Here is a 17,691-nt window from a genome sequence, read left to right as displayed (position 1 = left end):
AGTAATGGGTCATGACTTTCTACAGCAGCAGGACACTGCATTAAGCAGAATTGTCAATATCTGTCTTAAACCAGAAATGACATATTATGGAAGATATGAAATGACAGTTATGAAAGGAGAAGGGCAGGAGATGACTAAGGAATGCCTGTGGAGTCAAACCATCCAGTTATGCTTTAATTTTAATAGGCTATGTCTCCTGAATTCTCTCAGTAGCAGTACACTATTTGTTGTCACAGAACTTTTTGGCAAATATATTCAATTTTTAGAAGTTTTGCAAGTACAATCTACAGACATCTAAATTTTATATCAGCTGTATTGAAGAAGCTACTACAGTATCTTTCAATCAGAAAAAAGATATTCCTGAGGCAGTTTTATTGGACTGATTAATGTACTAAATGTATTTTCACCATGCCACAGTCATTCAATATACAGAGCAGTATGTACACAATATGTACTAGATAATACCTTCTTCATACTTCCATCCTGATATGGTCTATCCATACTTAGAGAATACAAGGAGATTTCCATATTAGGATATTCCAGCCCTTTCTAAAACATTATTTTTAATTCACAAATCCTATGCAGGCACTATCACCAGTGCTACAATGTTTGGAAGGTGAGAATTCTCTCAGCACAGAGTTCACATCAGGGGGCAATGTGTCTGGCTCCATCTTTGCAACAGATGAAGTAAAAATGAGGTCACATACTCTTATATCTTGATAAGCAAACCATGGGAGCAGTTTACCACAGTAAGAATATGAGCAGCAAAATCATAAGTTAAATCCGTGTATCCTTTTCTGAAACAAGATCTAGCAAAGGAAATACAAAGACTTTCTACTCTGAGCCCTTCAATTCAAATGTTCTGGCTACACTTTGAGCTCAGCTGGTTGGAACATGGTCCTAAGCACACCAAGGCTGCAGTTCAATCACTTCAGAGTTGGACTTGATGATTCATGAAGTTCCCTTCCAACTTAGAACACTTTGAGATTGTTGTGCTAAGAGGCATGAAGAGTGAATATCACTCACAAGAAAATAAGACTAAAAGGTTCATCAGAGAATCCTAGCACCTCCCTTATCCAAAGATCTATACAACCTGATTTTGGAAATATTTCTAGGAGTTGACCTTCAATATTACCACATTATGTAGCATTGGTGTCCAGAAGCACTAGTCACAGAAGAAACTTTCTATGAAAGGAAACAAAGATTAGAACTTAATCATTTTCTTCGTGGATCATATTTTGTTACAAATGACAACGGAAAAAAGCTAAGCTTCAGGGATAAAAAGTCAGACTATAAAGATTCAAGACTAGATGACTGAGGAGAAAAAATAAGAATTCAGATCCATTTTGGAATTTTGGACTTAATGAAGAAGGATGTCAGAAATAAGAATTTAAGAGTGTCCTGGGCAGCATGAGGAAAGACACCAGAATGACTGATTACTAATGAATATTTCTGATTTTTTAATAGTGCAGTTAACTGATAAGACAACAGAAAAATAATATCAAGTAGAATCCAAGCAATCCAAGTTAGTGTTCTAAACATTGTGGTTAAGTACCAGTTAAGAAGCTAATTTAATCTTAATTTTTAATCTTCTAATTTGTTAAGGATATATTTTACCTAAACATTCTTATTTGATCTTCTCCTTCACTTTGTTGCAGCTTATGAATGGGAATCTTTAAGCCTTGCACCTGGATGTAAAGAATGAAGAAAGAATAAAAAAATATAGTGTTCCCTACGAGTGTGGGGTCCAGACACAGCAGATTCATTACATTCCTGTAACTGATGCTTGGATTCTGATTGTCACTCAACAGCACCTGAGAAAATGTGTCCTATATTCTATCTCTACAAGGTCAGGAAAACAAAGCTTTTGAAAGTAAAAGGTATTTAATTTTTGCTGCAGTTGCTACTGTATCACTATAAATATATCTCACTGACAATCATGATTCAGTGTTAATTTTTTCTCATATGTTGTCCCCTAAAATCCATTTCCAACTGACTGAACTACAATTCTACCTTTTCCTGGTCACATTCAATAAAAAAAAAGTCGTAGAACAATATTAAGTAAATTATTTTTTAAAATGGGACTTTTACTTCAGAAGGAGGTGGAATCAATCAATAAACAATATTGAATTCAGTAGAACATGATACCTGCAGCTGCTCCTGCACCCTTCCTGCCCATTCCCCCTTTCCTAGGCACTGCCCCCATCTCTGACACTTGTGGTGTTTCCTGAGTTGCAGAACCACCAATGCAGCATCCAAGAAGGGCACAGGACTTTACCCAATTTTCTTCCCAAGCAGACAGGATTTTATACTTAGGAACAAAAAATTAGTTTTATCTGCAGAATATGGAAACTGAAGAAATCCAATGTCAGTATCAGCATACAGTCTCAAAGCCTTAGAATTTAACTTCTGCTTTACTAAGGGACATTTTTTGTTTTTTTTTTTTCCCACCATAATTCAATGCAACTCGATTGAAGCCACCCTGCAGGGCATGACACTCCCAATATATCAGATGAGACTTTAAGCTGCTTCAGCTTAAGCTCTATTTAATTTAGGCTTTATTAGTGCAGCTACACACAATGAGAATGGAAAAAATTCTGGTTTAGGATGATTTACTCAACATTAAAGCTATAACCACAATTCATATATGAATAGTGCACAATAATTGTTTATATGGTTGTGATTTAAAACTATCCTTCTTAACAACCCCCCTCCACAGTAGTGACAGCTACAGCTAAAATTCATTAATGTTTTTCAAATTTCTACCACAGTCTAAACAGCAAAACCAATATTGCCTTATATAAACCCCTGCATCAACTTTACAAATACATGGGATTATTGCAATCCCATATACTATAAAGCTATTAACCTTAATGTAGATATTCACAGAAATATTATAAAACCCTTTGCCCAGAGGTAGTATGTTAAGGCAGTCAGTCACTTCTTGTCAAATGCAATAAAATAGTTAAAAATTGTTAACCAAATGTAATTAAATGGTTTAAATAAGAGTAAATTTTTTTGTTCTTCAAATTTCTAATTTCTAATTTCTAAGTCTAATGTGGGACAAGTATAGCATCCATGTGAAAAAGCTGAATTACAATTCTCTACTGTTCAGTAGAGAAAGATGACTTTTATAGGTGTACCAGTAGGAAAAGAATAACAAACTTAGAAAATGTACCACACACTTCCATGTAGAAAAGACATTAATTTAAGAAATTAATCCATCATGTACATACATATTCGGAGTTGCACCAAAACAATTAGTTCTAAGTGCCAAATTGTCAAGACTCATGTTTATTTCTAAACAAGGGTTAGAAGAGCAGTCAGAGCATTCTGCTTCAGCTCCATTTTCAGAGCAGTTTTGGCACTGCAGTGCTTTGACCTTGGCAGGGTGGCAGATGCCCACAAAGCCATTCTATCACTCCACAGTGGAAAAGGGGAGAGAATAAGATGGGAAACAACGAGTAGGTTGAGATAGGGCAGTTTACTAAGGCAAAGGAAAAAAACAAGTGAAAGTTTGTGCATGCATAAACAAAGCGAAAACTTAATCTCTATTTCCCATCAGCAAGCAATGTTCAGACACTTTCTGGAAGCAGGGCCACAGTTTGCAGAGTGGCTGCTCTGGAAGGCAAACATTGTAGAATAATGAATGTCCCACCCTACCCTTCCTCTCTGCCTTCACTTTTACATCTGAGCTGATGTCCACACGGTATGGAATATGCCTTTGGTTATTTGGGTCAGCTGGCCTGCCCGTGCCCCCTCTCAGAATTTTGATGGGGGAAGGAATGTCAGAGGGACAGTGCTGCTCAGCAGTAACCAAAACTCTGGTGTGTTATCAGCATCATTCCAGCTACCAATGCAAAACACAGCCCTGGGAGGGCTGCTAAGAGAAAATAAACTCTATATCAGCCAGACTGAACACAGGCACAGTTTCCCACAGACCATATGATATGCTAGAAGTGAGCTGCTCACTGTGTAACAGGCCATCTCCAAAAGTGATCATTTTTAAAGTAGCTCTTTTTATCATATTCTATTTTACTCCACATTTTTGTAAGCTTCTTAGTTCTACCAGTGATTCTGCATTTCCAAACTTCTTGATTTCTTTGTCAATAATAAAAACTGTAATAAGAGCATATCTGTTTACATGCCAATCCTTTAAGACTACATTAACACAATCCATATGATGTTACAGCTGCAAGTCTGACAGATATTTTGTGCTATTTTCAGGAAGCACCTTAAGACCTCTATAAACCAGATGATTTTGAGATACCTGATCCCTTTGTGCTCTACCTGGCACTTCTTTTCCTCCATACCACAGACAATTTTTTGTTATTTTTTCCCCCCAAAGCCTTGAATAGTCTAAAAATTGCCTTTCTGTGCAATGTCCTCTCCTGACACACTACATGACAGCTGCTGCATTCAGCTGGAAGGCTGTTGCCATCTATTTGTATCTTCAAATGGCAAAGCTGAATGGCACTAGGGTATACACTGAAAGAGCAGAATCAAATAGGAAATTATTTTTACAGCCGCAGAAGAGCCTAAGATTGCAAAATTCACAATTTGGCAATACAAAATGAGGGATTTTGCAATATTTGAAAGAACAAGAGCACCCATGAAGGAAGCATCTTCATTATCTCTCTCTTTATATAATCTGTATGCAGATTATTCTTTCAAAACCTACACATAAAATGCTATCAATTATTTAAATACATAGCACATCCGAATTTATGAGATTTTTAAAAGCAATGTGTATCAGTGTTTGGAGGCAGGACGTAAATAACATAATATTTCCTCAAGATCATATAATTTAAATTCAGTCAATTTCCAAAAAACTGATAGAAATGCTTACTTTTAAGGAACTAAGAAACTTGGTACAAAAGTTTAATAGAAAGCCATTAGGCAGGTGTAGCTTTTGGTTCCTTTTCCACACAGTAGCTGATATTTGGTGCCAAGAGAAAGATCCCTTTCAAAATAGATTTTCTAAAATTTGCCATAAATGTGGTAAATATTAGAGAAGTTTGCTTACCTACCTAAGCAAATCATTAACAGTCAGACAGTTTGAATGTTGATTAATTAATGAAGTATTTGTGTTCAGTGAGAGAAAAGATTTTTTTAATGGCTGGTCAATAGGATGAGACTGATATGATTTATTAGAGTTTGCAGGCCCAATTGCAAAGCATCCAATGATAACAGGTGACAAAAGAGAGCAAGGTATTTTTGACTGTAGATGAAGACAACGGAGAGCATGGCCTAAATAACAGGAGAAACTGAAAGAGACATTTGCAATTGTGTTTTAGGAATAAAACTCCCCAGTGAGAACTCTCCCAAACCAGCTCACCCCCTTCCCCTCCACTTTCCACTCCAGGAATGGAGTTGGGAATTGGAGGCACAAAGGTGAAAATTACAGATTGAGATAAGAGCAATTGACTAGAAACAGCAATGAGGTAAGAAAATGAACAGTAACAGTAACAATATTACTATCAGAAGGTATAAGAAAAACAAATTACACGGACAGTAAAACAGTACCCTACCATTTCAGTCACCATGCTTTTCTCTCTCAAACAGAACCAGAAATGAGAGTCCCCTCTTCAGTACCCCAGAGAGAACTCTCCCAACAATCTCAACATAATACCAATAAACGTTATTTAAAACATATTTTATATTTTATTTGGAATTTTGAGATCAATCTGGGATTGATATTCATGGCATACAAAATTTAAAAATACATTTTAGGAGTTTGAGTTTTTTAAAATTTTATTAAGAATCTCAGTTCTGAGATTGCATTTCCTTTCTCCTTCTCTTGCTATTAATTTTTAAAGCAAGATATAACAATATGAACAAAGTTTCACTGTGTGTCAATAACCTACAGAACTTCAGAGAAGTACAGAGGTGTGCTATCAACCTAAGCACCACTAGCATGGAGTCAACCATTGCATTCAATGAAACAATATTTCTAAATGCACACAGTCGTTTTCATTTGCTTTCCTGTTCAGAAAATTGCACTGGTGCCTTTTTTGCATACTACAGGAACATGTTTTATATATGAAGCCAAATCACACTCTCTTCCAGTATGAAATCTGAATTGAGATGATAATCAAATGTTCCTCTTACCTCATTTTGGAGGTCTCGTATTATTTTGCTCTTCCTTTCCATTTCAGTCTTCAAAAAGTTAATCTGCAATTTTAAAGAAATGTTGAGTGGGAGTTGATGAGATGCAATTGTAAACACTAATTATTTTTTTATGCTTTACAATGTCTTGGGAAAAAAACAACCACCAAACCAAAAAATTTTGTTTACATACTGAATTGGTATAGGCCACAGTCAAGAATTTGCTACATCTACAAACATTTAGCATATTTACTAGGAAACTTATAATCAAAGGAAAATTGCTGTATGTAAATAGGGTTACTTTTGAACCAGTAGACATAGTGTTCATTTTCCACAGTTCAATGTGATAGTCAAAGAACAAAGGAGTTTTAAAACAATATTGACTGAAAAGTATTTTTTGATTGTGGAAATACTGATTCCACATCCACCCACTGGCTGAGAATAATGCTTTATTCAGCACCTGCCCAGCAATGACATCCACAATATTGACATTTAGAACATGTATAGATAATAAATATGAAGATCTTGCACAACAGAAAAATAAAGGTCATAATCAGAATATCAGATCAAGATGAATGGGGAGAAACACAATACAGCTACTTATTGTGGTTATTTTGTTTTTTCAGCTGTTCAAAGCAATTGCCAGCTACCTACCATTAAATACTGAAAAAAATTATATACTGACCTCCATTAAAGAGCATTCCCTTTCTTAGATGTATCTCTCAGGAATTTAATATTCCTTCAAGGCACTTCACTTCTAGCTATTAATATGTATGAAATAATTAAAGAGATATGATACCAAAATTATTATCTCTCCATAGCTTGGATCTCTTAGGGAAGAGACATTTAAGACAGCCCAGTGCTATAAATTTATCCAGTAATCTATGTTGGTTAAATTTTGTTCATTACTATTCACATACACTTGCACCTTATATCACTGATATGGACGTCTTAAATAGTGCAAACATACCAATTTAGCTTAGCTGAATAAAAAAAAAAAATCTATATTTTTACATCACTTCCTTTTCTAAAAATAACAGAAATAATCTTTTGGAATTCATTAATTTTTGCATTTATATTATAACAGCATTTGAAGGGTCTTCTATTAAGTCTCAAACAAATGAAGAACCACTTATTCACAAAGTATAGATATGGAGAGTTACATGGGAGGAATTTATATGGCTTGTCTACTAGAGCCAATAAAGGGATAACTTTACCCATCCATTTAAGTGTATCCATGTATATAAAGCTTCATGCTTTAAGGCAGATCAGTCTGTATCAGACCTTTTGCATGGTCTTTTAGTAAGTGTCAAGGACAAGACATAAAATAACTTTCCAGAAGAGATGTAAAAATGCTGCTTTCAGTCATCAGATCCCGATAGTATAATAAGCAAGAACAGACATTTATGCTCAGCACTCAATTAATAGCGAGAAAAATAACATTCACCTCTTTCTATATGTTGTCTGCCTTTAATTGCTATGTGGCTGCAATTATGACAATACATAATGAAAATATATTGTCCTAAGGGTGAACTTTTCAGTACTAAGCAAGGACACTGCTTCCATATCCTGGAGACAGTCATCCAAGATATTCAGAGCTTTGTGTGTTTTGGAGCTCATTATGTTTATTAAAGATAACAGTTTCCAACCAGTGGCCTTTACTCACAGCAGTTGGTGACCTCGAAATGTTTAAATTAAATTTTCCCCCATCAAAATAGAGAATGCTTTAGCAGATGGTAGAGATCTAATTCTAAGAGTCAGGCAACAGTAGCTATTCATGACAGGATGGAAAAATCCCAATATAACATCATTACTGCACAGCCAAGACTCAGCTGTAAGCATATTCACTTACCTCCAGACTCCTTATACCTTGCTCAGGATTAAAATGAGCAGTTAAGGTGAAATTCTTTCATTCAAACTGGCCCAAGACAGACTGCTACTGCTCTTTGTCAGTGCCCCAGGTGCAGGACACAATCCAGACAGGCAGTGCCCACTCCTGTTAAGATGCCCCAGCTCAGCCCTCAGTGTGGTTACTACTCTAAAGGACAGGAATGTCCTTTTACTTTCCTCAAGCCTGAGTTGCTGCTTCTATCCTCAAAAGGTTTTGTTACTACCTAGCAGCAGCTCCCTGTACCAGCTGGAGGTGGTGCCCACCAACACTTCAGCTGCTTCTCTAGTCTTAAAGGGTCAAAAAATGGATATGTAAACATAATAACATTGATATCTCTGTTTCTGATGAATCATTCATGCAATGCTAGTGAAAAGCCTTGCCACACATTGCACAAGAAGACATGAATGTAAAGTCTAATGTAGAGCTCTTGTGTCTCCTTTGTTCTTTTGTTTTGGTCAGAGTCCTTGAGCAATTTCCCAGTTATTCTTCATTTAATTTGAATTAATTCTTCTAAATTCTTACTTACACTTTTACATTGACCTATTAAGGAGCATTTTCAGGCAGGTGTTACCTGTTGAATTTATACAGCCAATTAACACACATACAGTAATGACTGTACTGTGCCTCCTTGGCAAGTGCAGAAAAGAAATATGTAATTCCACCCTTCCCCCTCACACCAGTGCTTTATTAGTCTTTGTGAAATGTAATTCTACTTTCATTTACTCTGATGAAAATCAAGATTTACTTCACCAAGTCAAATAATATCAAATGTGCTTAGATTGGATTAGAAACAAGTTTCACAATTCATTAAATTAGAATTAAATTCAAGCTCCCATCCTCTCGCTAATCTTGCATTAAAATACTTAGACCTTCTTTCATAGATTTCACATTATTTTCCGAAAAAGTGTGGAAAACAGAGAGAAACCGGGTAAAATATAACTTTGTGTGTCAGTAATAGTATCTATCTCCATTTCTATTGCAATTTTCATCTGAAGATCCTGAGGCACTTTCTGAATATTCTTTCTCTCACTGTATTGTTGAGCTTCACTATGTACATTGTACCCTGAGGCATAAAGAAGTAAATGTCATAAACCAAGGACACAGTTCTGATTTCCTTTGAATTATTAGCAAGTTTAATATGCTATTAGTGGTGAGTATTGGAATACAGCTCGAGAATTCAGATTCTTTAACCATCTGCCACCACTCCAGCCAGGCTCTGTTATACATTCAGCAGCTTTTCCTGGTTTCTACACCAGGTGATATTTTGTTCACAGTTAATGGTAGATGTTGTTTTTTGTAGAACAAATCTTTTGTTCTTCAAAGTGCTAGAGTAGGACTGTATGTACACAAGGCATTATTGCTCAAACAAAAAAAAAGCTATATAACTATATATATAGTTATATATAGCTATATAACAATCACCAACAAACCCATTCACTACATCTGAGATTTATGTAATCCACACCTGAATTAGTCATGAGTATCAAAATCTAGTAAAGAGATTCAATAATGAAATATGTATTCCACTTCCCTTTGTAGGACTAGAATTCATTGTGCTGATAAAGCCAATAGGAATGCATTCAATGCACCTGAAAAAATGTTATCTTTCAATAGTATGTTCTGAATACTTATCAGAGACAGCTAGATTTTTTTTTTTCTTATTTCAGAACTATATTGAAGGAGGTGATTCTCCCCCCACCCTGCTCTTGTGAAACCCCACCTGGAGTGGTGTGTACAGTTCTGGTGTCCCCAGCACAAGAATGACATGGAACTGTCAGAGCAAGTTCAGAGGAGGGCACCAAAGCTGATAAGAGGATTGGAACACATCCCCTATGAAGACAGGCTGAAAGAGGTGTAGCTGTTCAGCCTGGAGAAAAGAAAGCTTCCAGCCTGGAGACCTTAGAGAAACCTTCCAGTATGTGAAGGGACCGACAGGGAAGCAGGAGAGAGACCCTTCATCAGGAACTGTAGTGACAGCACAAGGAGTAATGGCTATAAACTGAGAGTGGAAATTTTGTTTAGGTATGAAGAAGAAATCTTCCACTGTGCTGGAGGTGAGGCATTGGGACAGGCTGAGTGGGGAGGCTGTGGATGCTCAACCCTGGCAGTGTTCAGAGCCAGGTTCAATATGGACAACCTGATCCAGTGGGAGGTGTCCCTGCCCATGGCAGGGGAGGTTGGGATTTGATGATCTTTAAGGTCCATTCCAACCCCTTAACATTCTATGGCTCTAGGATTCAGTACAGACAATTTTTAGATTTTCTCAGCACAAAAAGATCTTAAAACAAGTGCAGTTTATTTCGGTTTTTTTTCTGGATACATGCTGTCCTGGCTAGAAAGACCACCAAAATATGCTATCCTTTTCTAATTCAATACAGCTTTCAGATTACTTCCTTTTGCTCCTGAAGAGGATAAAAGTTCTTTTGCGCTAGACAAAAATACAAGTCCTAAAAATACACTAATTATATGTTGTGAAGTACACAAGAACAAAAAGTATCTTTACTCTTCAGACTTTTGAGCAACAAAGGGAAGAAATGTGTTTTCAAAAGTCAGATTAACTGAAAGAAATCTGTAAAAGGAATCGTTTGGTCCATAATCTATGCTGTTTCTAATCAGAAGGTAGGAAAACACACTCTCACATTTTGTTCACCAAGGGTGTAAAGCCATGTACAAATCATAGTCATATGAAATAAGGCATTGTAAATATTTTTTACATTTAATAATTACATTTAGACCTCTGTCTTGGACAAACCCTTGCTTTGTGACCCCGAAAGACAGCAAAAAGCTTAGTAAATAAATTAATAGTAGTTATCCAATATAAAATATCAAATAGATGTATAAACACTTCTAGCAGGTTGTTTTCAAGTCCAGAGTTCAAATCATAAGACACTTAAGATTTGAAGGAACCTCTAAACATTATCTAGTCAGCTAGCTGACTAGAGTTTCACTCACTTGTGTCCATGTTACAGGAACATTACTAACCACCATAGTATAACTTTCCTTCTTTCATCTTAAACATGATTCTACTTTTTTTTCCCCCTACAGTAGCAAAATTGGTCTATTTATGCTCCAAAACCTGCTACATGAAAGTCAAAACAATTGTGCAGTTTGTCCAGAAATAGAATTTCCATGAAACATGAAATCTTAATGGGACTTAATAATACCTTCTATAGTGATAATTAGTTCTACTATGGTCAAAATCAGACACTCTATTATCTATCTCGTTGCTGAAAATCCATAGTAATTCCTAAAAAGTCCATGGATGTATGACAGTGTATATTAGTATAAATGAGACACGACAGCCCATAAAGATCATCTCACCAGGGACAGGACTTAGGCCTAAATTTCCTATTTAAAGTCTCCAAAAGTATTTAAACACACCTAAATTCCACAGAAATAAGGGAAGATGGGAATCTTAATATTTTAGAGCGTTAAAACTTTTTTCAGTTCCTTTCTTCTGATGCTTGCAGAGTACGAACACATATGTGAAATCCATTCATTTTTTACAAAGTTTTTTCAGCTAGTAAATTCTCAAGGCAAGACTAAGAAAAACCAGAACAACAAAAATAAGGAAAGAAAGACAATCACTCACGGTAGCCTGCTGCTTCTCTGCTTTCTCAGCTGCCTCATTAAGCTGCTTTTGAAAGGCTTCCTGGAGAGATTTCATTTCCCTAGTTTGTTGAAAACACAGAATACAAACTTCAACACAAGTGTTCATTAGGAATTAATTCTTCAGATTCAAAAAATTAGACCTTTAGTTATTCAGAGTAGCAAACAGATGTACTGTTTCCATGAGTCTTGCAAATAAAATCATAATGACTCCATGAAGTATAGTGCCAATGCAAACAAAAATTATCTATGATGCAAAGGGGCCACTGTTTATTTCTGCTGAATGGTCTGCTATGCAAAACATCTGCCAGTGCATAATTTCTAACAAAAATAATTGGGACCAAAAAAGTGAGGAAAGTGGCAAGGGAAAATGCACTGACATGGAGACATGCTATTATCTATAAGAACTAGTTAATATCTCTTTAAAATAAACAAATAAATCATGCTCTGATAAAATTCAACCTCATATGGCACTTTCTGGACATAACGAACAAAACATTCAGGAGAAGATTCTGGCATTAAAAGAAAAAAGAACAGGATAATTGCTTGGATTAGGCTTTATTTGAATCAAGTGAAAACCCTTTGCATTAGTGATTCAGTCAGAGATTTTCTCCAAATTGCAAGAATTTTCTACCCACAGCATATGACACACTTTGAGTTGTAGCAAAGTAGTAAAATGACATATATCATAGGAGCTGTAGAGCTTTTGGAGGGTTACTGCTCGCATGGATAAACTCTCAGTGAAGATCAAGCCAAAACTGGATTTACACACAGTAAAACAGTAATTTAACCTGTGAAAACTAAACTGGATGGAAACCACCTAATTTTAAAAGAACTTGCTACCTGCTGGATCTTTTTTTTTGGCTGATAACCCCTACTACTTTCAGCAATTTCGGCAACACTGGTACAGATTTAATAGAAAAAGTGATTGAGCAGCATGAAAACAATATACTACCAGCACTAAGAGATGCCATCATTTCCACGTGTTGATGCACAGGGAGAATAAAACTGGGGGCATCATAGTAAGCGAGCAAGTTTTATTGCAGTTTGGGAATTACTGAAGAATTTGCACAAAAAGGAATTTAAAAAATCAATTTTGAAGTCAGCAGAACATTTACTTACAAAAGCTGAGATTCTAGTACTCTAAACTTCACTGTATCACCCAGCATTGTAAAGCGTAATCAAAGTGGTGCTCAGATCAAATGCAGCTCTTGTTTGTTCAAAGAAAGTTCATAACATTAATACTGGGATATATTTTGAATTTTGGCTTCAATGGAATAGATTTAAGCATAAGACTATGTTCACTTTTCTTCATTTACTGCAGATAAAACATGGCCTGAGGACCCTGGCAAATAAACTGTGACCTTTCCTTAGTGAAATTCTATAAGAAAGATTCCCTGGCACATTTTTAACACCTCTTTCATACACTGAACTTCTACACCTCTCTGGAAATGAAATCTAGTAAGTCTATAAACGGCTGGCAACAGGAGTAGCCCCAAAGCATTTCCTTGTAGTGTACAGCAAAAACCTTTCATTTTCTGAACGATGGAGTGCTGCCCAGCAGGAGATTGCAATGATCCACTCTTTATTTCTGGGAACTGCTCCTGTGCAGTACAGTCAATGACTGGATGCCTTAGAAGCAAAAGTCAAAATGTAATTTTGGGTGGATGTTGAGAGACAGCAAGTGGTGATTCAGGGAGGAGATTAGGAAGAATATTTGAAATATGCAATAAAATTTTCTTTCAGCAGACTCAATTTTCTCATCTGCAAATAAGACCTATTTACTAAACAGTCTATTAATACTTTCAATCAATTCATGTCTCAATTGCAGAAAGGAAAGTTGCACAACAATCAAACCACCACAAAACTGCATTCATGGATGATGGAGGATTTCGTCTGTGCAAAGGACAGCTATGATGCTGAGATGTACACCTTCAGTCACATCCAAGCCACCCAAGTATTTAAACAGGACACTAGCTAAAGTTTTACCTTTATAATTTAATATATTTGTCTAGAATGCCTGAAAGATTGTTATGTATCACAGTAAAAAGAAGAAATTCTGCTGGTATTGCACTGTGGACCTTATAAATTGGGTATTTAAGACATGAAGGTCATTTTCTGACAAGGTTTCTATGTAGCAGTGCAATTTCATATGTACTTCCATGTGCACTTCTACAGTGAATGTAGAGGTAAGACCATGGAACAGTCTTACATGGAATTTAATTATTGCATTTTTAATAATGAAGGAGGTATGAACTTAACAAAGTTTCTTACTAAACATTTTTCCTAGAGAAAAAGATGAAGTATAGATGCACTCATTATATACTTTTTTTTCCAGCAAAAGTGGTCACTATATTAGTTATGTTTTCTTGTTATTAAAATTGTATTGATGTTGCTATTTGCTGGTCTGAATTTCCAGAATTAAGAGACACAGAATGATGAGACTTACTTGCAATAAAGCACCAGGGAAATTGAGACTAAGGACTAGGCTGGGAACTTGCATTCCCAGCCATGGGAACTAGTGTTTAAGTGTTCAATGAATAATTTAAAATTAATACTTTTTTCTCCTCCTAACTCCATTCATCACAAATATCCAGTGCAAGTATTCCTGTTTGCACATGGACTAGTGATTTTGAGTATCTACACACTTAAACATTTAATTAAGAGGTTTGAATAAATGTCATCATCTCCAAACTTAGAGATTTAGATACTTCAGTAATTTAATTTTCAAAAAAATACTCAATTTATTTTTAAGGAATACTTCATGACTAAATCTTCCTTTAAAATTCAAAATGTCTTTCTTTAGCAGATATCTCACCATACCATTTTAGTACATTTACCTATCATACGTCCAATATCAGCAAATCCATCATTTGTTTCAAAAAGAGCATTTTCCTGCCTTTATTTTACTGTTACAATCAGCAGACTCTGGCATAGAGCAGTGTTTGCCTATATAGTAAAAGGAAAAGTGGAATTTGCTAGTCTGACAGTTTTTAGTCAGGAAAAGAATTGAGAGTCTTACCTTTGGTTTTGGCCCAGTTCCAGAAGTTTCTGCACATCCTTTTTGGTTGATGTTTCATCATTTTTTAAAGACTGATAGCAACAAAAAGAAACTCCATTAAAGAGATCTTTTTTATTATTAATCTGTGAAAGTATTTGGCCCTTGTTCATAAAATGGTCCTGGTGAATTGCAGACACTTAAGAAAACAGGAAGAATAGTCTGATTTTTCTTTTAATGTAACTCAAACACAGTTAAGTGTACACAGCTGTGTATTTTTCAAATACTAAATGAGAGCTAAATACAATAAGCAGATTTAGAAACAGACAAATGACTAAAACCATTAGAATTTTATGACCCAGTAAGTGTGTATATACAGAAAATAAGACTACAGCTCTTTGCCTGTATCAGTATCTCTGTAGTGTCGAATCTAAAATATTTCACAGTGTAATTTTGCTGAATACTACCTTCAACTGTGTCACCTTCTAAAATAAATTTGCTACAAGGAGAAGCATATTTCTCTAAAAAGTAAGAAAAAGCCTACAATAACAGTGATAAAGCACTCAAAAACCCCCAAAATTAAACCTAACTCCCAAACCAAAAACCCCAAAGATCAAAGATTAATTAAAACCAGAGAAGTCTGGAACATGTGACAATATAGCATAATAATATAATATAGCACAGCACTGACACAGACCACTAGTATTCTGTGAAAAGATAGAGTGCTTCTTCTCCCTTCATTTCTCCCAGCTAGCTTACATCAATGAAGATTAAAATGTATTGTCAGAAAAAAAATTTCCTTTAAAATGGCATGAAATACCATGAGAGACCAATTTTAATTGATAAAGAGTCTAAATGTTTTCACCAGACCAACAGACTCTACTGGGAAAAGACAGGTGCTCCCTCAGCTGAATATCTGGACCTCAAATCCAGGACAACATTTTCAATCTACTTTTTCATCTGAGGAGCTGATTTGAGTTCAGAGTTAATCTACTGCCCTTTCAGCCTAACCATGACACCCAGAAGTTAAATGCAGAGAAGTCTCAGGCTCATCTAGCACAGTTTGTCAAGTGAATCATAAAGCAATGCCCTGCAGTAAATCCAGTCAGACTGTGTAGATGGCATGTCAGAAAGATAAACTGAGCACCTAAATTGAGTGTATGGAATTCAGCAGCAAAGACTCAAACTGCAACAGCAAAGGACATCCTTTGCAGTAGCTGCCAGTGTCAGCTCCATTAATATTGCATATTTCTTGTCCTTCCTTTCTTTTTTCTTTATTTTCTTTATTTTTACTGAGTTGACAAAGGCCCCAAGACATTAGGATGAAATTTTCCATGAAACCATCAGGTTTATGTTAAGTAGAAGATCAACAAAATAAACAAAATAATAATTATTCACATATTTAATGATTTTAATAAAGAAACACATTTTTTGTAATTAAAAGACACCAATAAGAAAATGTTGAGGTAAGTAGAGTAATCCTACAGAAACTGAGACAGAGTCTAACCTGGAGGTTTACTTTAATTCCCTGAAGTTCTTTAGAAGTCTTTAAGAGCTGCTGAAGTATGTTGCTCCTCTCCTTAAAGACTTCTTTTAGCTGTCTTTCCAGTTCTTCATAGCCCTGTCTAACACAAAGAATAAAAGCATGAGATAATCTCAGAACATTAGCCAACGCACCTGAAAACATATCTTAGTTCATCCAAATTTAATTCATTCCAGCACCCTGCATAGATTTCAAACTGGACTATGCCCTCTTGCTCACCTATAGAACTTAATTTTTCCTAGTATAGATAAATACACGTTTCATACACTGAAATGATGTTCTGATTCTGAGTGAGCAATTACCAGCTTGAAACACTGCAAATAATGGATTGTCTGTGAGAACAGGAGACAAAGGAATGTACTTAGCACGCCTGACAGTGTAAGATTTTTCTTACCTTAAACATATACCATACAAAAAAGAAAGCAAAACTTTGGAAGTATGAAGTTTTGAGACATCAGTAATCTGAGGTGTCATGGGTAACCCAAAATGTTATTGTATTCTATCCCTAGGAAACACAGGACTCCTTTAAAACAAGCACCTTGGTATAGAGTATAGATTAATAAATGTTAGGTGTTAGCAGTGTTAGCAGCTGTGCTAGATTGCAACTACTTTTACAAAACAAGGAACATACAATGATAAGCAAATAGTAGATGCTATGCCTAATGCTAACTGCTCTTGGAGAAAAACAAAAAACCAAGTGGACTAAGATGATAAGGGAAAGGAATGGGAGCGAATGGGTTTGGTTAACCACTTCTTCTGCACGACAAGGGCTCAACCTGCGTGAGAGAAGCAATAAGGAAGAACGCCTACTAACTGCTGATTTATGACTAATAGAAGAGCTGTCACAAAGGACAGGAAAATGTAATAAAAGAGTTGGAGCATAATATATAATTACGGATGAAGTACAACTGATATAGCTGTGGACACACTGTTAGAAAGCTAGCAAAATTACAACCTGAAAAATATTTCAGGCTGGAGCTTTTCAGCTTCATTCCCAGGCTGATAAGCTGGTTCTAGTTTCAGCTGAGGAGAAATTCTCCCAGGATAATAATCCGGTCAAAACAGAATGGAATCCAGTGAAAAACAAAATAAAATTCACAATAAAGATCAACACCTAGTGTTTTTATGTGAGACACATTCTAAAGTACAGTCTCACGGATGTTTTTCCCAATTATCAAATGAGCCATTGTAGTGTCTTAGCTCTCCATAATATGCTTTAAATACAGGCTGATTGTTAATAAAGTCATCCTTTTTTCCCTAAAGAAGTCCATGTGTGTTGCTGTTCTTGCTGTCTCGTTTCCTCTCTCTCTAACACAGTAACCACATATAGCAATGAAGTGTGTAAGAATACAAGCTAGTTAGCATAAGCAAAATAGGTGTGATGAATGTATTAGATAAGAATAGTGTGCCATGTTTGTAACTGTAAGCTAAGAAAACCACAAGTTATGGAAGATCCCAACCCCTAAAGACTGTAACTTTTAGATAAACAAACAAACAGGGCAGATGGCAAACTTGTAAATGTATAAATAACTGCTGTAAGAT

The 17,691-nt window shown here is 35.7% G+C and overlaps 1 protein-coding gene across 14 annotated transcripts in view; it reads right to left on the bottom strand.

Annotated features, from left to right (window-relative positions):
* Window positions 1-17,691, bottom strand: part of LUZP2 (leucine zipper protein 2) — a 92,397-nt gene that overhangs the window by 51,639 nt on the left and 23,067 nt on the right. For 13 of the 14 annotated variants that reach the window (XR_015807450.1, XR_015807451.1, XM_088175286.1 and 10 more), the window contains 4 exons: window positions 16,114-16,231; window positions 14,631-14,701; window positions 11,592-11,670; window positions 6,112-6,174 (listed from right to left, as the gene is read on the bottom strand). Coding sequence is in view for 12 of the 14 variants with exons in the window: in XM_088175286.1 (XP_088031412.1) it covers window positions 6,112-6,174; window positions 11,592-11,670; window positions 14,631-14,701; window positions 16,114-16,231 (331 nt within the window). In the remaining 2 variants the exon portion in view is untranslated. The remainder of the gene's footprint in view (window positions 1-6,111; window positions 6,175-11,591; window positions 11,671-14,630; window positions 14,702-16,113; window positions 16,232-17,691) is intronic. The other variant, XM_088175295.1, reaches the window with a different exon arrangement.

Source organism: Sturnus vulgaris, chromosome 18, assembly GCF_052056855.1.
Source record: "Sturnus vulgaris isolate bStuVul1 chromosome 18, bStuVul1.hap1, whole genome shotgun sequence".
NCBI classification, from domain to species: Eukaryota; Metazoa; Chordata; class Aves; order Passeriformes; family Sturnidae; genus Sturnus; species Sturnus vulgaris.
This window is presented reverse-complemented; position numbering and strand designations above follow the sequence as displayed.